The 19,581-nt window shown below is 56.0% G+C and overlaps 2 protein-coding genes across 3 annotated transcripts in view; both read left to right on the top strand.

Moving 5' to 3' along the window:
- DNMT3B (DNA methyltransferase 3 beta) overlaps positions 1-18,261 on the top strand; it is a 33,010-nt gene extending 14,749 nt beyond the window's left edge. The window contains exons 6-23 of the mRNA XM_025212175.1: positions 160-318; positions 1,579-1,686; positions 2,587-2,728; positions 3,384-3,470; positions 3,746-3,874; positions 4,389-4,433; positions 4,699-4,778; positions 5,120-5,232; positions 6,340-6,523; positions 6,801-6,885; positions 7,541-7,686; positions 7,834-7,924; positions 8,342-8,490; positions 9,121-9,206; positions 11,711-11,780; positions 12,497-12,615; positions 14,180-14,350; positions 14,562-18,261. Of these exons, the coding sequence (XP_025067960.1) occupies positions 160-318; positions 1,579-1,686; positions 2,587-2,728; positions 3,384-3,470; positions 3,746-3,874; positions 4,389-4,433; positions 4,699-4,778; positions 5,120-5,232; positions 6,340-6,523; positions 6,801-6,885; positions 7,541-7,686; positions 7,834-7,924; positions 8,342-8,490; positions 9,121-9,206; positions 11,711-11,780; positions 12,497-12,615; positions 14,180-14,321 (1,935 nt within the window). The 3' untranslated portion in view covers positions 14,322-14,350; positions 14,562-18,261. The remainder of the gene's footprint in view (positions 1-159; positions 319-1,578; positions 1,687-2,586; positions 2,729-3,383; positions 3,471-3,745; positions 3,875-4,388; positions 4,434-4,698; positions 4,779-5,119; positions 5,233-6,339; positions 6,524-6,800; positions 6,886-7,540; positions 7,687-7,833; positions 7,925-8,341; positions 8,491-9,120; positions 9,207-11,710; positions 11,781-12,496; positions 12,616-14,179; positions 14,351-14,561) is intronic.
- MAPRE1 (microtubule associated protein RP/EB family member 1) overlaps positions 350-19,581 on the top strand; it is a 32,322-nt gene continuing 13,090 nt past the window's right edge. For both annotated transcript variants that reach the window (XM_006030483.3, XM_006030482.3), the window contains exons 1-2: positions 350-353; positions 6,289-6,297. The gene's annotated coding sequence lies outside the window, so the exon portion shown is untranslated. The remainder of the gene's footprint in view (positions 354-6,288; positions 6,298-19,581) is intronic.

Below are 19,581 nucleotides of genomic sequence, written 5' to 3'. Positions count from 1 at the left end.
TGCTGATGCTCATCCCTAGGTCCTAGTTCTGCAGAGCTGCTTTTCTCCGGTGAAGGGTATGCATGCGCCGGTGGGCTCTTGCTGGCTTTCCCCAGGGCCCATGCACGCAGGGTGGCTGGCGTTTGCCAGCGGACTGACACTGTCCCCGTCTACTTGCAGGATGGGAAGGACTTCGGAATCGGGGAGCTCGTGTGGGGGAAAATCAAAGGCTTCTCCTGGTGGCCTGCCCTCGTCGTCTCCTACCGGGTCACATCCAAGCGCCAAGCCATCTCCGGCATGCGCTGGGTGCAGTGGTTCGGGGACGGGAAGTTCTCCGAGGTGAGTCCCGCAGCACGGGGCGGCTGGCAGGGGCCGTTCTGCACAGCCTGGCAGAGAGACCAGGCCGAGGGTCCCTCCAGCTGCATGGAAACAGGCGGGCGGGCAAAGTGCACCGGGGTGGGATGCTGCAGATCCTGAGCGTAGCTCAGCTCCTACTGCAGCCGCTGCCCATCCTGAGTCGCTTGCGGGGAGGTTGCAGACCTCAAGAGGCCGAAAGCCCCATGCCTGAGGTGCTGGGAGCCCGGACCTTGGCTGGCTGGATGTCTGCAACCCTGGGCACCTTTGGGCCGGCTCCTGCTGCAGGGCTGCGGACAGGTGCCAGGTGGCCAGCAGAGGGCATAGGAGTCCCGTTGTCTGGAGCCAACCTTTCCCCTGCCTGATTTCCCGGCGGGGTTTGGCTTCCCGTGACAGCAATCAGGGGAGGCGTGTGCCCTGCTGCCAGAGGCACTGGGGGGGGGTCTGTAAGTGCAGCCCTGAAATGACTGTGGGAAAGGAAGAGCTGGATTTTGGGGCACCTGGGAAAGGCAGTGGTGCAGGCTTTGCCCAGGACCCCTGCAGAAGGAGCTGGGGGGTTGCACCAACTGTCACCCGCCTGGGAAATGGCTTTGCTGCAGGTGCAGAGGATGCACCTGCAGAAGACGGGGAGACGCCTGTGCAGGCCGGTGGGTCCTCACCTCCACCTTGGACTCGCCAGGCGCCCTCGTTTGCTCTTTGCCCTCTGCCCCTCCCAGGGACTCTCCCTCTCGGAGCCCGCCAGCAGCTCTGCTCCCGTCCGCTGAAGGTGGGGGGTCCCTGGAGGGCGGCACATCCCCAGCCCAGGGGCACAGCGTGATGGGCCAGGTCATGGAGAGCTAGAGGCTGCGTCTGAGAGGAGCTTTCCCCAGGGGGATGAGTGAGCCGAGTACCCAAACGCTCCAGGAGAAGCTGGGCGCTCTGCATCTGGGTGTTAAAGCAGCCTCCGTGCATGCGGGTAACACCGCACGGGCCTAACGACCCCAGACACGAGAGGGGGTTCGGAGCCAGGACACCTGCTTTCTCCTTCGCTCTCGCCCTCCGCTCACTGCGAAGCCTCGGGCGGGTGACTTGGGCTTTTCTCCCTTTTTAGGGGACACCCGGGCAGCTGGTGTTTGTGGGGGTGCTGCTGAATGTTGGGGGGTTTGTGACCTCCTGCGAGGTCCTGAGGGACGGAGTGAAGCGCGGGCCCGAGGTCTCCGCTTCCTCTGGCTATCCGTTGCTGAGCAGTTGTTGCCTTCCCTCCAGGTTTCGGCAGACAAGCTGGTGCGGCTGATAGCTTTCCAGCAGCATTTCAACTCCTCCACCTTCAATAAGCTGGTCTCCTACCGACGCGCCATATACCATGCTCTGGAGGTAATGGGAGCAGAGCCGCGCTGGGTTGCAGAGTTGCTGGCTGGGTTTGAAGGGGAGGTGGGGGCAGACCTCGCGTTTCTCAGGGCTCTGATCTGATCTGTCCCGCCGGAAAAGGGGGCAGCAAGTGTTCCCTGCTTCACAGTCACGGGTTTTCACTCACGACCTGCAAAGTGCTTCGAGAGCCTGGGGTGAAGCCTGCATCAGGCCAAAGCACCAGCTGTTGTGACTCATGGTTGTCCTTCTGGAAAGCCACCCCCGTCTGCTGGCACCATTGCAAAGCACAAGCCATGCCGTGTTCTCCTGCCCCTGGGGGGATGGAGAGGCTGGCACCAAAATTGCAGGGGTCGGGGTACGGTTCTTGGTCAGGTGCCCTCTGCCCCCGCAGCCCCGGGGCAGTGTGGGACGTGCGCCGCAAGGACCAGTTGTTCCCGGCCGATGATTGATGGGCGGCAGGTTCTGTGCTGGGTCTTGTGGAGCGAGTACACGCACAGCAGGCCCCCCTCCTCGGGGCTGTGCATCCACAGGCCAAGTAGAGCATCATGGCCTTCCGTGCACGGCACAGGGCAGGATTATGCCCATGAGTGGGGGCTGATTCGACCTGCTCCCAGCTGGTCTGGGGCTTGCAGGCGTGCGTGGGAGGGGAACGGTGCCGTGTGCTGCAGGGCTGGCGCGCCCGTTGCTGGAATTCGTGGCCGTGCCGCCTGGGGAGTGGAGGGGGGAGGCTGCGGGTCTCCCCTCCCCGGGCACAGCTGTTGCTGCAGGCGCTGGTATGAATGAGCCCAGTGTGCACATGTCCAGGTGGGGGAGGCTGCATCCAGACAGGAATTGCAGGATCCCCTGCAGCGACGGCTTCCCGGGGCGCCGTATCTAATGCAGTAATGTCTTCCCTCTCTCCGGCAGGTTGCCAAGGGCCGGGCGGGAAAGACCTTCCCTGGCACGGCTAAGGAATCCCTGGAGGAGAAGCTGAAGCCCATGATTGAGTGGGCGCTCAGTGGCTTCAAGCCCATGGGCTGGAAGGGACTGAAACCACCCAGCACTCCAGGTGTGATGCTTTTGGGATGCTGGCACTGGGTGGGAGGGTTGCCTGCACTGGGGTATTTGCACCGGCCAGTGCACAGTCCCCCTCCTCAATAACCTCCTGCTCAGACTGGCTGTTGCGTAGCAGGTCAGAGCCAGCCCCGGGGTGGTGGACTTGCACAGGAAGGGCTTGGCCTCGGCTGGAGACGAGCTGGGAGTGTAACCGGCTAGCAGCAGCAGAGCACCTGCTAGGGACCCTCCAAATCTTGCTCCGGGAAATCAGATATCACCTGCAGCCCCTATTCCTGGGCTGTGTCCAAGTGCCACGGGGCAGGCAAGGACCCGGCCCTCCGTGGGCTTCCCCATAGGCAAAGATTTTGCTTGTGCTTTACAGCAAAAAAGAAAATGAGCCTTGCCCTTGAGATGTCCCTCTCGGGGTCCCGGTTCCCGGGGGCATTTGGCTTCAGGAAGAGGGGAGCGAGCTGCCCAGATGCACAGAAATCGCCCACCCTCTCCTGCCCAGGCCTCCCCCAGGGCCGGCATTGCCCGTCTCTGCAGCCGAGCTGGGAGGACCGGGCCCGGGTGCCACGTTCGGGTACAGAGCGGCTGGGTGCACGCGAGCAGGAGGGATGTCCAGTGGGTCTGACTCCAGTGGTTTGGCCTTGGTCTGTGCATCACAGGACTGTTGCAGCTGGGGCTGCGAGCGCACGTGTGCTTGGGGAGCAGAAGAGACCGAGCGATTCTACCCCCTTCTTCCTCTCAAAGTGGTAAAGAACCGCGGGTGGCCGGACACTGGGGTGCATTTCTCCCCTGGGTACGGGCTAGCGTGAGGGGTTGGCACATGCAAAAGCCTCCTGCCCTGGGCATGGAGCAGGGTGCAAATCAGCCCTAATTGAATGGTGCCCGCACGGGCTGAGCTCCCATTCAGCTCGGGGGCGAGGAGGGGGCTTGCCCCCCAGTTAGGTCCCTTTAGCTTTCACTGGGAGGTGCCCCCAAAAATGCCTGGCTTGACTGGGAAGACCTGCCTCGCCTCCTTCCCCAGAGAGCGGCACCCGTCGCAACAGCGCAGAAGAGGTCTCCACCCCGGAGCACTGCCCCCCGGCCAAGCGCCTGAAAACCAACGTCTGCAGCAACGGCAAGGAGGCGCACGCGGACAAGGACCAGACACGAGGTGAGCAGGAGCGGGCAGGGTGTCTCCCAAGGGGGAGACGGCTCACGTGCCCCTCGCCCTGGAGAGAAACCGCTCGGGGAGGCTGATACGAGCTCGCTTTGACCCTGCTTGCAGCTGGAGGAAGAATGGTGTTTTCCATAAATGAGTGCGACGAGCCCTGGTAGCAATGCTAGGGCAGTTCCTGCTTTGTTTCTTCCTGTACCTCTTGCATGTTTATTCATGGCCTAGGCATGTACACGTGCGCGTGCACCCCGTCTCCTCCAAAACCTGCGTGTATCCTAATCCTGCCTGGCAACACGCACCCTTACCTGGAGGCAGCTTTAACCTCTGCCCACACTCATCCCCACTTAGGTCCATACATACGTGTGCTTTCTATGTAATTGCACACACCAGTGTTTCCCTCCACCACGTGACTGCTCGGCCCTGCTGCGGCTGCCTCCGCGTGCAGTTTGCCGTGCAGAATCCTGGAGTATTTTTCCCTTCACGTGTTTTTTTTTTTCTTTTCCTTTTAAAGAGCAAATGGTTTCCAAAGTCACAAACAACAACTGGAGCCTCGAAGGTAATTAGTTCCTTTTTCCCTTGATTAAAAAGTCTGTGGCTAAGTTGGGTGCTTGGATACGGCACCAAGACTGAGATAATTGGTGTCTCCTGCTTAATTGCACCGCGTGGGATTAGTGGAAGCTGCCCCGGTGCTGCCTGGGCAGTGTTTGCTCAGGGTGAAGTGCACCCCTGTGTTGCCCCCTAGACTAGTGTCAGGCCTTCAGGCGTTCCCGTGATAAAATCACCGATAACCCTTCAAGGGGGTGCATTGTATTCATTCACAGACAACTGCTTGTCATGTGGAAGGAAAAACCCGGTCACGTTCCACCCGCTGTTTGAGGGGGGCCTTTGCCAGACTTGCAGGGTAAGTTTCTGAGGGCGGTGATCCCTGCCTGGTGCATGTCGGGGGATGCGCCCATGCTAACCTAATGTTAAGCTGGCTGCTGCAGCTTGCTGGGTCTCGAAAGCAGCAGCTAGCTGGGCTGGGATCGGAGAGGCCGCTGGCAGAGCACGTGAGAGCCTGGGGCTGGGGGAGCATTGCTAGCCTTTTTCTGCAAGGAGTTCCTATGGAGGGGTTACCTGCCGGCTGCGGGAAGGGGGCTGGGCAGGGGAAAGGAGGTGGGCTGGAGCTGGAGATGTGTGGGGCATGGCAGCTGGCTCCGGGGGCCTGACTCGCTCTCTTTTGGGGGCCTGTTTTGCTGCTAGGAAAGATTCCTGGAGCTCTTCTACATGTACGACGACGACGGCTACCAGTCCTACTGCACCGTCTGCTGCAAGGGCAAGGAGCTGCTGCTGTGCAGTAACGCCAGCTGCTACAGGTGGGCAGCCCTGCCCCTGCCCGCTCCCCTTCTCCCTCTCCCTCGCCGTCCCTCCCCTTGCAGGCGACCCTGGGTGCAGGGGCCTGGGAGATGGGGTGAGCTGTGGAGGCTCCGTGCTGCTGTAGGACCTGGGCCCTTGCACCCTGGGGCCTCAAGGCAGCTTTGGGAGCGGAGGGATAAGCACCCGGATGAGAGAGCTCTGGCCATAATGCATCCTGTAGGACCATGCAAGGACAGGCTGCTGAGTGCAGATGAGAACTTGGAGCACTAGTGGGGTTGAGATTTTGGAAGGAAACCGAAGGACTGGACTGACTACTGGGTGCCCGGCTCCTTCGAGCTCCTTCGAACACCCCAGCCTGAGAAGGGAAGTTACTACTTCATCCTCATTTAGAGGGATCTGCTTTAAGGCTCTGGCTTCCCTGGCTGCTCCTGTTTCCCCTTCCCCGGACTGTGTCTGTGCCTCTCTGCAGAGAAGGCATCTCCAGTCCTGGGATTAGGTGAAGCTTGGGGACAGGGTTTCCCAGTGGGATACCCCGTTCTCTGCTTGCGGTGCATGTCTGCAGCGCGCTGTGATCCACCAGCCGCAGGCCTGGGTAGATCCCCGCCTCTAGCCCTGTGTGGGATATCGGCAAGAGTCCCCTGCAAATACGCAGCTAGCGCTCATCGTTCTCGCTCCCTGCATTCCCGGGGTCCCGGAGGAGACGCAGAAACCTGCTCTCCTCTTGCAAGATGGGAAAGGCCTGGAGCTGGACCCCGAGGCAATGTGTACTGCCCGTGGGGGATTTGCACGGAGGGTGACCGAGGCTGTCTACAGGGTCAGCTTGCTGGGCTTGGAAGCAGTGCCCTCAGATATGGGCCACTTCTTAAATGGGAAGCATTTGATGCTTGTTTGATGCTATGGGCTGGCTAATTACCACTGCTGGGCGACTGCGCTAATTAGCCTCCCAGCAGCACCACAGGACTGCCAAAGCTGTGTTTGGACTTGCTCGTGCAGAGCCCCGTGCTTGGGGGCACGGCTGCCTGACCTGGGAAGCTTGTCATGTAGCGTGGGGGCAGGCAGCGGGGGCCCCGGCAGTGAGAATCACCGCGTGCCCCGGGCTTCCCCAGGTGCTTCTGCGTGGAGTGCTTGGAGGTCCTGGTAGGGCGAGGGAGCTCGGAGAAGGCCAAGGAGCAGGAACCGTGGAGCTGCTACATGTGCCAGCCTCAGAAGTGCTACGGGGTCCTGCAGCGCCGCCAGGACTGGAACGTCCGGCTGCAGGACTTCTTCACCAGCGACAAGGGGCAGGAATACGTAAGGAAACGGGCGCGAGGGTCCGGCGTGCGGTGAGCTCAGGAAGGTTGTGAGGGACGGGGAAGGATGCAGCGCTGCAGACGACGCTGGGAACGGGGCAACCTGGGCTTGTGGAGTGGGAAGGCATCCAGCACTTCCTCTGTGCTGCTGACACGTGGCCGTGCGGGGCGTGGGGCCGATTCTCAGCTGGCAGCGATAGGGCCTGGGCCTTTCCAGCAGCCTCGTGGAGCAGCGGGACTATGAGCTAAGCTTTCATCTTCCCCCTCTTTCTTCGCAGGAAGCCCCTAAAATCTACCCAGCCATCCCCGCGGCGAAGCGGAAGCCCATCCGAGTGCTGTCCTTATTTGACGGCATAGCGACAGGTGAGGAGCCAGGAGGGGGTGTGTAGGAAAGAGTTGCAGGATTCAATAGCTGTGATCGCTCTCCTAGGAGCTGCTAAACCCTTAGCAAAGCCTTGAACGAACGTGATGTGTGCTGGTGCAGCCAGTCAGCGCCAGCAGACCTGTCATAGCTGAGAAAACTGAGGCAGGGAGGGATGAAGTGACTTGGCCAAGGTCATGCAGCGAGTCCATGGCACAACCAGCATTTCTGGTGTGCTGCAGCTATACCACTGGCCCTTTATTATTAAGTATGGAGGATGAGCTGGAGGAAGAGTCCCAGGCCTGTCAAGGTCCCATTCTCAGCGTCCCTCTGCACGCAGGTCCCCGCTGGCGGCGCGGGGTGGGGACACATTTGCAGGACCATGTGCAGGGACCTGCTGCTTCCTCAGCAGAGCACTTCCCCGTCGGCTGACCGTGGGGAGAGGCAACAGCTTTGTGGAGCCCCCTTGTAGGAGTGAGCTTCAGGCAAGCAGATGTGCCTGTGTGGGTGGGTTGGGCTCTTGAAGGCCCAGAGCCGCACAGATGTCCCCCTCTGCGTCGCGCCCAGACCGGGTGTGTCGCGGGCTGGTGGAGGAAGCTAAGAGCCTGGAAGGGTCCCTGCAGCCAGCACTCACCCTGGCTCTCCTCCCCCGGGCAGGTTACCTGGTTCTGAAGGACCTGGGCATTAAAGTGGAGAAATACATCGCTTCGGAGATATGCGAGGAGTCCATTGCTGTGGGCACCGTCCGGCACGAGGGGAACATCACCTACGTGCACGACGTCCGGAACATAACCAAGAGAAACGTGAGCACGCGACTTCCTGCGCCGCGTCCCGTCCTCCTTGGCTCCTGGCATGGAAGAGCATGCCAGCTGCCCGCTGTCCTGCCCCTTTGTACCACGTGCCATTTTGGGACTTCGCTTGGGCTGAGTCCCTCTCTCTGTCTTTTCCAGATCGATGAGTGGGGGCCTTTCGACTTGGTGATCGGTGGCAGCCCCTGCAACGACCTGTCCATCGTGAATCCTGCCAGGAAGGGGCTGTATGGTAAGGCGGCTTGGTTTCTGGAGGGGCTTGTGGCTCTTGGATGTGGAGCCCTTCAGCTCCCGGTTCTGCAGTTGTGAGCCGTGCTTGGGATGGGGCGCAGGGGCCAAAAAGGAGCCTGCTGTCTCACCTGGGGCTGTTTGGCCACTGGAAAACGAGTCGGTGTTTCGCTCCGTTTCCTGAGGGGTGCGAGTCCCAAACTCCTGCCGCATGGGGTTAGTGGGTTCCCGCGATGGGATGGGCCTGGAAGACCGAACTCCTCCCCCCTGCCCTACCTTGATGTGGTCCCACTAGTGCCTTAGATCTGGTGGGACACAGGATGGCTAAGCCAGGCCACCTCCATGAGCACCGGGCATCGTCGGTGCTGTCTGCTCCTGGGGGCGCGGACCTCCCTGACCGTCTCGGCTTGCCCCGTTGCAGAAGGAACCGGGCGGCTGTTCTTCGAGTTTTACCACCTCCTCAATTACGCGCGCCCGAAGATGGGCGAGGAACGCCCCTTCTTCTGGATGTTCGAGAACGTCGTTGCCATGAGGGTCAATGACAAGAGGGACATCTCCCGGTTTTTGGAGGTAAGGCTTGCCGTGGGCCGCTTGCCTCTGCGCGGGGGCCTGGAAGTGGGTGGCATCCCGAGGTGGCTTCTCACGGAAAGCCAAGACAAAGCCGGGCCGTGAAAACCCCAAGCAGGACTAGTGGGAGGAGGAGGGATGCTCTCGAGGCTGGATGTCTTGCGCTGGCTGTGCTGCAGGCTTCCCCATCAGCCTTGGCCAGCGCCCTCTGTGCCTCAGCTTCCCCGTCATAAAATGGGTTTAATGATTCTCCGCTTCGCTGTGGGGAGTCTGTTTGTCAACTTTGGGGGGTTAGTCCGTGATACCATTTGCTGCCTGTTGCCTATTGCCAGAGTCGTCACCTAAGCAGCACTTCTGTCCTTGAGCCTGCAGGAGCGATAAGAAGACGCTACTGAGATGGGCTGGGGCATGTGGTGGGTGGGTCCGGGCTCATGCCTGCGTTGCTAGAGCTCCCCGGTGCACCCGAATGCAGCAGTAGTACTGGCGACGGTGGGCTCTTAGAGAAACGGCCTTTCCATCTTCATGCCACATGCACTGGTTACCCTAGAAGCAGGGCCCTACCTGGGGTGGCCACAGGTGCTTCGCCCTGGTCCCTCTTTCTGACATTTTCCTCTTCTCTCTGCTGGCCCGCAGTGTAACCCGGTGATGATCGATGCTGTCAAGGTGTCGGCGGCACACCGAGCGCGCTATTTCTGGGGCAATCTGCCAGGGATGAACAGGTAACTGGTTTTCACTTGCGAGCCTCTCCCGTTTCATCCTTCCTGGCCCCAGGTGCAGCTCTGGAGAGCCAGGGAGACTTATTAGCCTGCAGTGCTTCAGCCCGTTGGGCTCAGGTCTCCAAGGAGCGGTGCGCTCGCTCCTCGCTGCTAGGAGTTACAGGGCTCTAGACGTATTTAGAGTGAGGGACTGAATCCGTGGGGACCTTTCCCTTGACTTCAGCGTGGGCACTACATCGGGTTGTCTTTAGGATGTGTGCATCTTTTTTGAGGATGAGTAACTGGGGCTTGCTTATAGCATGGGATTGGTTGCCTCGGTGTCTCTTGCACCGAGTGCCGTGGGACTGGAGGTGTGGATCTGAGCAGCGCAGAACAAGCCGCAGTTCCCATTAGTTGTTGTCCCATCAGCTCGGTGCTGCGTGGACCCCGCTGTGCACACTTGGCTTTCTGAAAGGACTGCGGGTGCCGTGCATAAGCAGAAGTGTCCAGAGATTTCTGTGCAGCACACTTTGCTAGGTCAAAATTCACAGGAAAACCTAGATTAAAGAGATGCTTTAAAATCAGGCCAATAGTGACCCTATTAACCTAACCTTTCGAGCTGCAGAAGATGGAATTTTCCATCTCGCAAAAGCCCTGGGTAGGTCAATGCAGATGGAAAGAAATCAATGGGATCGCATGCTGATTTCTAGAGCTTTGCTGTCTACGCTTTAGGCGCAGGCATTTGTGGGAGTTAAAGCAATTAGCGCTGACCCTGATGGGTGTAGGTCCGTGGGGGACAGGCGTCCAGGACCAGGAGCGTAGCCTCCATCACCTTTTGCATTTGGAAGCTTGTGGTTGCATTTCTGTCGGTACCTATGTGCAGACTCCAAAGCGGAGGTCCCTGGGGATGCCCCTGGAGGGTGGACTCAGGCTGACGTTTTCAAAAGTAAAAGGAAGTAAAAGCTTTTGACAACGAACTTGGGCGCTTTTGACAATGTCACCTGCCGAAGTCTCTATCCAGGGCACCACAGACAGTGGGTCGTCGACCTCGCGTCCCGATTTAGAACAAGTTCTGTTGAGCAAGCGACAAGTCAAATGAGGTTAAACCGTACCAGCGCTTCCTGCACTTCACATGCTGCTATTAATACAAAGTTGTTGGGATCTAGGACAGCTGTGAAGAAGGACGGAGCTCTCAGAGCGGCAGCGAATGACTTTCCTGTAAATGATTCATACTGTTTTACTGTAGTGGAGCATGCTGTAAACCGTGTCATGGTCTAATTGCATCCTGATGACGGTGAGTTTACAGTTCACCTACTGTAAACTGTATAACCACCGTGTGCTGGTGGAACAGGTGGAGTCGAAGCGGCGTGTCAAGGGGGTGTGGGTCGGTTCTGTAAAAGGGCTGACCCTACCCAGTGAGACTGAACAAGGGCAGCCAGTGTCACGACCATGTGTTTGCAGCGGGAGCTGGGGGCAGAGAGAGATCGGACCTTGTCTTCTTTGAGAGCTGGGTGCGAGATTGCCCAGGGACCTCAGTGCTGCTGGGTAGTCGGCCACAGGACACAGCCTCGCAGGAAGGGAGGAGGGAGCAGATCAGTGCTGCAGGCCGCGGTTGCGGTCTGCTTTCTGGAGCAGACATTTGCACCTGGGAACAGGGTTGCACAGGACAGTGTCGAGGGAGGATGGAAAATGCAAAGGGATGCATGGTGTACGGAGCAGTGTTGGCGGTGGCAGCGGAAGCAGCCCTTGGGCTGGGGTTCCCGGCTGGCTGAAGGCAGCAGCCGCGCTGTCCTTTCAGAAGAAGCTGGGATTTTGATGCTTCGGGCAGATCCGGGGTCGTTGCTCACTGGCGGGCGGCGATGCTTGTTGCTTCCAGGGCGCTCTTGCCTCACCTGGAGGGTCCTGGTGAAAGAGCCCGTTCACTAAAGCAGTGTCATTGAGAAGCAATCTGCACTTCCCCATCACCCGACCTCCGCGCTGACCACCCTTCCTCATGTGCAGCGTTCAGCCTGTTTGCATTGTCGAGAGGAGCCCTAGGACCCCGGTGCCAGATGTGGTTGCTGTTGTGCAGGGTGTTCGCATTCACCGCTGCGTCTCGCTCGCGGTCGCGCTGTCCGATTTAAAAGAATCGGCTCAGGAGCATCTCTGGCCGCCCTCTCTCCTTGTCCTTTGCCTTGTGAATTAGAAGAAAGGGGGTGGGAAAGGGCCAGAAGTCGCATCACCAGCAGGTTTCTTTCCCTGATCAGAAACCTCCCAAGGGAGAGGACCAGATTTTGATGCTTCTCTGTTTTCTGCTGGGCAAACCCTGTGGCTCTCCTGAAAGGCTGTTTACCTCTGCATGAGATTAACTGTGAGGCCTTATTTTCCTGCACCCGACCTTCAGGCGGGGGTTACGTTTGCTGCCGTGCTCTTGTAAATGCTGCCGTGTTCTCTGCTGCTGCAGAGGACGCGAGTGTGCCCATGCCGGAGCGCTAGAGCGTGCAGGTCTCTGTGGATGTTAGACTGTAACGAGCTTTGCCTGTTCTCAGGCCTGTGGTAGCTTCAAGGACTGATAAAGTTGAGCTTCAGGACTGCCTGGAATACAGTAGGATAGCGACGGTAAGAGCCACTGTTCAACCTTTTCCCCTTTCCCCTTTTCCCCCTCTGGGGTGTTTCTCACCTTCCTACGACGTGAGGTCTTTGGGCTCCACCTGGCTGCACCCGTCGCAGGGGATGTCCTCGGAGCGGGGCGCTCTCTGGGGACCCCCTCTCCGACTCTTTGCCTTCTCTGGGCCCGAGAGTGCTTGCATCTCTCTTTCTTGCTGTCTCCCTTAAGACCCGTCTTTCTGGATCCCAGCTCTCTCTTCCCCTTCTGCTCTTGGTGGGTCTGGTGAGGTGGTGGATTTGCTTCTGTCTCTGGATTGTGGTGCCCGTCGGAGAAGTCCTCCACGTTGGGGCCCCAAGCCCAGCATCTGGCAGTCTTTCGGGGGGCTTGTGAGCCTGCAGTGCAGCCCTTGCTAAGGTGGGCAAACCACAGCTTGGCTGGCCCTCGATATCCATGAATCGGGATCTTTCTTCCTTGGCAGCAGATGCCAAAGTGGGCAGAGGATGTGGCTGTGCCCCCAGCCATTGCTGTAAGAAAACGCCCTCTCGTGCAAGTGCTTCGTAGGGGCAGACGCTGTGCTACTGGAAATGCTGGAAGCACCGGCATGCCCTTCCTCTGCCCAGCCTCATCCCCGCGGCCGGATCAGCCCCGTCCTCGGTAGAGCCTGCAAGGCGTTTGCTTGATGCGCGGGCTCGGAGGTTCACGTCACGCTTGTTGTTTTGTTCCTCAGTTGAAGAAGGTGCAAACCATAACGACTAAAACCAACTCGCTCAAGCAGGGGAAAGCCATGAAGCTCCCTGTTCTCATGAACGGGAAGGAAGACATGTTGTGGTGCTCTGAGTTAGAAAGGTGAGCCCTGCTAGGGAGGGTGGGCGCTGCAGCCGGGGAGCTTGGGCCAGGGCCTCCAAAGGCGGTGCGAGGAGCAGCACGGACCCGCGGGCTTGTTCCTTGGGGGTCTGTGACCGCATCTGCTGTCCGTCGTGGCGGGGCCCCCGAAAAACCAAGGGCCTGGGACAAAAGCCTTCCATTTTCATCTGGTCCATGGAAAGGAGTTGTGCTGCTCTAGCATATGCCGTGTGTAGCGGGGAAGGGACCACAAGGCGTGCTCCGTAACCTGGTCTTCGCCAGAATAACCCGATGACCCTGCTTGGGTGTCTGGGAGGTCACAGGGACGAGCCGGCGTGCCGGGAAGGGGGTTTCTCCGGGGTTTGGAGGCTTCTTGTTCCCACCTTGGTTTCTATTTGCTGCAGTTTGATGACCGGGACGGTCGCTGGTGCTGACCTGGGCAAAGAGCAGTGCTTTGGGGGCTGATTTCTATTTCATTTTCTGGATTTTTTTGTTAGCTTTTTATTTTCTTTTATTAAAGGCCGCACCCAGGCGATGGCTCAGGTTGTTAATTAGAGTGCCCAGGAAAGCTGGGCTGTGTTTCGGAGGTGCTGGTGGCAGGACTAAGCCGTGTGCGTGGTAGGATGGGGTCGTTCTCCAGTTTTTAGGGGAGTTGAAAGCCTTCTTTTCCTGCAGAAGCTGAGCTGTGCTCACCTTCGGGCCCTGCGTTGCTGCTGACACGTAGAAAATGCCTGTAGGCAAAGTTCTTTGGGTAGATGTGATCTCTTTTCTTAGACCAACTAAATAGTTGGAAAAATTGTTCTTTGCAAGCTTTCGGGCACAATTTAGTCACTTCTCCTAGTGCAGATCCCGTCTTGAGCCGCACGTCTCCTGCTTGTCCAGCCCGTGGCCCCTCTCAAGCAGAGGCTGCTATCTGTCCTATTTGCCGTAGCACGACCATGATATGCGACTGGCTACGGTTTTGTAGGCATGATATTTTTTCAGGAGGTTTATCCTTGTAAAGACCGAATTGTATTCCTGGCTCTTCTGCTGGCCAGCTGGATGATCTTGGGCATGTTGTGTCCTTCTTGGTGCCTCAGTTTCCCTAGCTGCTGAAATGCGTGGAGATCTGCAGTCGAAAAGCCCTGTTTGTGACTACGGGAAGCGGGGAGGGATCTCAGTGTCCATGTGGAGCGCTGGCTCTTGGAAACGTGACAGAAATACCCAGACTCTCCCACTAACTTCATAGGGAGCAGGGCTGTGGCTTGGGGGCAGGTTTTTAAAGGGTGGGGGTTTCTTTGAATGAGAATGGCTTGCACCTGCAAAGGAAGTGTGCAGAGATGCTTGCACATGTGCATGCCTGCAGCAGAGGTCCAGATAAGGGAGCAAGGATCTGGGCCTCAGTGTGGGACGAGGTGCCCCTTGTGAGACCAAACAAGGACAGCCCCAAGAAGCATCGGCAGCGATGCGTGGGGCCAGGGTGTTGGCCCTTGGGATGTAACCCAGTGATTATAGGGTAGACTTATGCATGCACCGACGTGCGGGTTCCCTCCTGAATGAAGACTCTGCTTTTCTCCCGCCCCTGCAGGATTTTTGGCTTCCCCCTCCACTACACGGACGTGTCCAACATGGGGCGCGGAGCTCGCCAGAAGCTGCTTGGCAGGTCGTGGAGCGTCCCGGTCATTCGGCACCTGTTCGCCCCGCTCAAGGATTATTTTGCCTGTGAATAGCAAGCAGGGATCTCCTCGTCTCTCTTCCGGTAAGGGTGCGCTAGCTCCACTGCCTCTGCGGGAGAGGGAAGGATGAGACCGGGCAGCATTTCCCATCAGCTCCATGACCTCCTAGAAAATGACCCCCCAGGCCGTGCCGGGAAGGAAGCGGGGCTGTAGGGAGAGCTCGGGGGAACTTTCCTCAACCAACGAACCTGGCAGGGTAACTTTAAAAAACATTTTTTTTTTTTTTATTTTCAGGGACAGAAGAAAGTGGTATTTAGAGCATAGAGAAAGCAGAGCTCAAAGGACCCCGTGCAGGAGACTGTACATACGACTGAGCCTGAGACATCTCATCCAAGAGCATTAAACATACCAATGTCACGTCCGGCTGGAAAGCAGCGACTCAGGTGCTGAGTGTGAAGCAGCTGTCTGAGGTGCTGCAGGAAAACTTGAAATAGGTAGAAGCACAATGCTTTTTTTTTTTTTTTTTAAACTCAACCTCTCCGAAAACGATGGCTAAGAAACCAAAACCGTAGCATCTGATGTAAAGAACCCTGCCAGGTTACATACGCTGAACGAACAAGCAGGATACAAGGACCAAATCCTATATTTTTTTACAGGTTGTTTTTTTTTTCGTGGTTAAATTTTAATGGTTTTTATACTTTTGTTGCTGCTTTAAGGCATTACATGAGAATGTGGAGACTCCTAGACCTGAATGTAGCTAAAACTGAACTGTGAGGTGGTAGAATTACTTTTCTAGCTAGAGCTAAAGAAATGCTGTTTTTGTGCGTCAGGCAGTAGTTTACCAGGACTCACTACTTTCTTTTAAAACCAGCTTTTAACTTTCCAATTCAGAATCCAGCAGAGAGGCTCAAGAGGTCAAACATCACACGTGAGGATTTGGGCTCTGGTGTTCTCTTAACACGCGCTTCCCAAAGGGACGTGCCGACACCAGGGAGGGCAGTGCTGATATTCAGTGATGTACGTCTGTGTCTTGCAAACCACAGCCCCACCTTCTCTTCCCCCACAACTTTCTGTACGGTTTCGTGAATGGGACCCGTGTTGCTAATGTGAGCGGCGTTGGATGGCAGCCCGTTTGCAGAGAAACCATCGCAGCATCCAGAGAGGTGCAGCGAGCCTTTGTTCCATCAGAAATACGAGGAGCGAAAATCGCACTGACTTCACCCGACACTGAAATCCCTCAGGTGAAACCGTGGCCCTGCTGAGATCCGTGACGCAGCTCCTCTTGCCTTCACCTGGGCTAAGATTTCACTCTTCGAATACGGCCTGTTCTTCTGCCACTGTCAGCAGTGGGGTCTTTGCTGTATGGTAGGAGTAGACCCATGTAAAGGGGAAATCCTCCTCCTCTCCCTCACCTTTCCATGTGCCAGAGAGTAAATGCTCAGGCTCCCTGGGTGAGTCTGTTGTACTGTGTTCAGACACTGTTCTTGACTGGCTTGCTGGCCATCTCTGTGCATGCGTGGAGCAGCAAAAAGGCACCTTTTAGCACGGTCTTTGCCAGCCCCCACAAGCCTGGGACTGGACAAAAAGGGGACGCTTGCTTGCTGCGTGCACAGAGATGGGATGGCACCTCCAGACTACATGTGCAGCACTGCAGTCGGCCCCACATTCAAGCGGGGCAGCCACTTTCTAGGTTTGACTTGACACAGGGTGAAAATTTTGCAGTCAGAAAAACCACGTGTGGCTTTAGTGTGCCGTAAGCTGGAAGGAAGAGCTCCCAATGTGGTGTGGCCAAAGCCAGCATGGCTACAGCTGACCCTGTCTGTGACTCCTGCCTCAATGAAACTCCTTCAGAGAAGTTTGTCTTTAAATGCCTAATGACTGAGCAGCCTTCTCTGGGAGCGATCCGGATAAAGCCTGGGACCCAAGAGGTCAGCAATCAAGTTGTGGACCAGGCATGCCAGCGCTGCACATAGCTCTCGCTGCCACGCTGTGCATCTGCACAATCAGCAGGGTCCCTGGGAAGCGTGTTAATCCAACAGACCCCTTTCTAGCAAGGCCAGGTTTCCTCTGCAGGCCGGCACGGCAGGTGCTTCCCGAGACCCGGGACTCCAGCGTGTTGCTGCACCACTTCCCATTGCCTCGAATTGTCATAAACACCAAACAAACCAGTGACCTCAGTTGAGCAAAGTACCTCGACTCGTGCTTGAATGTGAAGCATGTGCTTGTAAATGCCCAGTTGGATTGGCTCTAGTGGTACTGTCAGAGCAGACCTAGCAAAGCCCTCTGCATGAAAGAAAAGCCTTGAGCAGACAGACGTGGGATTGAAGACCTAGCGGTGCTTCCACTTCTCCCCCAGACTCTTGCTTTCCGAATTAAGCATCAGCTTCTTGTGTAAAGTAAGGTGTCTGCCAGGCCTCCAAAATCAATCTTGCAGGGCGTGTTAGGGCAAATGGACGGCCTTTTGCATTGCTCTCAGCACCATCGAGTGCAACCTCCACAACGAGCTGGACCCACTGGAAATGACAGCTTCCCTCCCTGCTCCTTCTACCTCTCCCTGACAACTGGAGACCTCTGTGCATCTCCTTCTCAGGTGCTGGAAGAGGGTGTCCTCCCCAGCAAATGGAAAACCTCACGTTTCCCTGCATAGAGCCGTTCCTGGTCTGTGCGCTGGTTATTTTCTATCTCCAGCCTCAGCTGCCGATGCAGCCGTCCTGCCTGCTCTGAAAGGCAGCGGGAAGCGGCTGCATGAGGAAGCATGTCAGAATTGGGACTTCCTGGCAGTGGAGCTCACTTCTGTACTGACACTTCCTCCCCTGTTGCTCCTGGAAGCTCCTTCTGTTAGCATATCCCCAAGTGAGATGCACCGATTGCCAAAATGCTGAAGAAAAGCCAAGTAGAGCTCCCACGTGCCATCTCCCCCATCTGTGCAATCCTTTCTACACCACTCAGGGATAAGAAATAATCTAGCTCCCGCAATCGATACACGGTTATCTCCGAAGACGTACGGGGGCTGGATTTTCTGGTGGGTTCGGCATGCAGAATGTGGTACTCGAGTAACCACGTGGCTGGTTACCGGGGTGCCTCTGTGTGCAAACCCGCAGCAACTCCGTGCGTTTGCATGTGCAGCTTTTCCACGAGAAGCCGAAATGCGTTCTGGATCTGGATCAAAACACTAAGTTCTCAGCCCGTCCCTTGTGTACTGCCACGTGAAATCAGTCCTTAGTTTCTGTGCCTGTGGCGAGCTTCCGGTGGGAGGACCTTGGTGCCCATGCAGAACCGCAGGGAAGCCTGGCGCGTTTTGCAAGGATGGAGGGTCCTGCCCATGTGAAGCTCGCGGCAGCCCTGGGGCGCTGGTCGAAATGAGTCAAGGAAGGCGCACGATCAGCAGGTGCACCCCCCACTTATTTTAGCCTTTGCCCCTTGTTTTCAGGCTGGATTAATGCACGCCTTCAAATTGGTTTCAGCTTTTCATTCTGTAGCCCCGTCTTCATGGGAGAGAAGATTTGGAAAGCAAGCAAAGATGAAAAAAGAATCAAGATTATGTGGCATTAAACTTGCAGGAAAACAATTGTCATAGAAATGTTCCTCCAACTGTTTTTTCCCTGTAAAAGCTGCCTTTTTACTACATGTTTATAAAAACATTTTTAAGGAGAGAAATATTTTTCAGAAATGCCTTTTAAAAATTTTAAAGGTCTTTTATACTCTCCCTGGTGCTATTTCTGTTTGTGATTTGTTTTTTTTTTTTTTTTAGACTAAGGACTTTTAATGTCCACATTTCTGCAGGTTTTTATACACTTTTAAATAATGCTGAGTTTGTATTTTTGTTGTTGACTGTTTCACATGTTTTCTGTAGCAGGAGCCCAGTACCAAAGTATGAACCATCAAAACTGTGCCTTTTCTAAACAGTTTACTGATTATTTTTTTTCTGGTGAAAAAGAAAATGGATCAATGTCTCGAGTTTACCTTTAACATTTATCACAATCTAATTAAAATCAGTATTTCTATACGAGTGGGCAGTCTTTTTTTTCTGATTTGTTTTGGTGATGAACTTTTATTTTTTGATGGTGGAAAATGTGCTTAATATTCATTAGACATTCAGTATCCTCTTTTTGCAAACAGAAGCATCCTCAGTATAGTCGCACAGTCCGCCCAGCTGACATGGTCAGGGCCACGCTTCCCAGACCTGTCTTGTCCTTGGCTTCAGGCTGAAGAGTCTCGATTTAATGTACCTGGGAGTCGCGGGCCAGCACGTAGCCTACGTAGGCACACTTAAACCTTGCCGGGGGCTTAAGAAATGCTCTAGGGGGGCCCGGAACTTGCACTGGCCCTGTGCAAAAGGGGTGCATTTCACTAGGGGAAGTCCCCAAATTGGCAGGTGCTGACCTAGCCTCGCTTGGTGTCGATTAGGGATGCTCAGTGCCTGTCTGGACTGGGCTAGAGCCCTGAAACATTATCTATTGTCCAAAAAAACTTCTGAGTTTGTGTCTTATTCCCCCCCACCATAAATAGTCTCGCTGATTTTACATACCTTGTCTAGAAGCATTCTCTCTAAAAGTCGATCTACACACAGCATGAATGCACTTTAATGCCTGCATGTGTAGATGTCGGCCTATTCCCTCCTACTGCGCAGTAAATTGAAGCCGGCGTAAATGCACGTGTAGACGCACCCATTATGTCATGTGGCAGTGACAGCCAGCAGCGTGCAGCCCTGCCATACTTCATCCAGCCTGCCCGTTGGGCCATGCGGCCGCCCACCCCGTCCCTGCACTACAATCATAGCTGCTCTATACAATGACTCGCTTGCAACTTAACTCTGGAGTGACTCCTGCCTCTTCATAAATATTTGACAGGGTCCTTCAGGCTAAAAACAGGAGAAACAATGTCAGCAAATATCGAGTTGTTCACCCTGGGGGGAACTCCCGTTGTTTTAACTGAGCAGGGTCAGGCCCGTTGCGTTCAGTCCAGTATTCGCAGGGCCACCCTCTTTATCAGCCATTGCGTCGTGGGCAAATCTACTGTCTCCAGGGATCCCTGTTCCTTCTAACTCTGGCTGATCAAATCTAGTGACTATGAGGTCAGCTGCTGCACTTCCCTCTCATTCTGATGTGGTTAGTCATCGTCTGATAGCCTTTGCTCCTGAACAGGGAATTTCCTGCTGGAGCATTTCCTCTGAATCAATATTTTCTATTTCCTTAAGGCCTGAATAGTACAAGTTTGAACTGCCTTTCTTAACTATTGTTTAGATTTCTGAAACCCCTAGAGACAGCTGTTGCAAGAAGAACTATATTTAATGTGATTCGTCAACTCTCCGACG

Source organism: Alligator sinensis, unplaced genomic scaffold (genome assembly GCF_000455745.1).
Source record: "Alligator sinensis unplaced genomic scaffold, ASM45574v1 scaffold1032_1, whole genome shotgun sequence".
Taxonomy (NCBI): domain Eukaryota; kingdom Metazoa; phylum Chordata; order Crocodylia; family Alligatoridae; genus Alligator; species Alligator sinensis.
The sequence above is the reverse complement of the archived record's forward strand: the minus strand, read 5'-3'. Positions and strand labels throughout refer to the sequence as shown.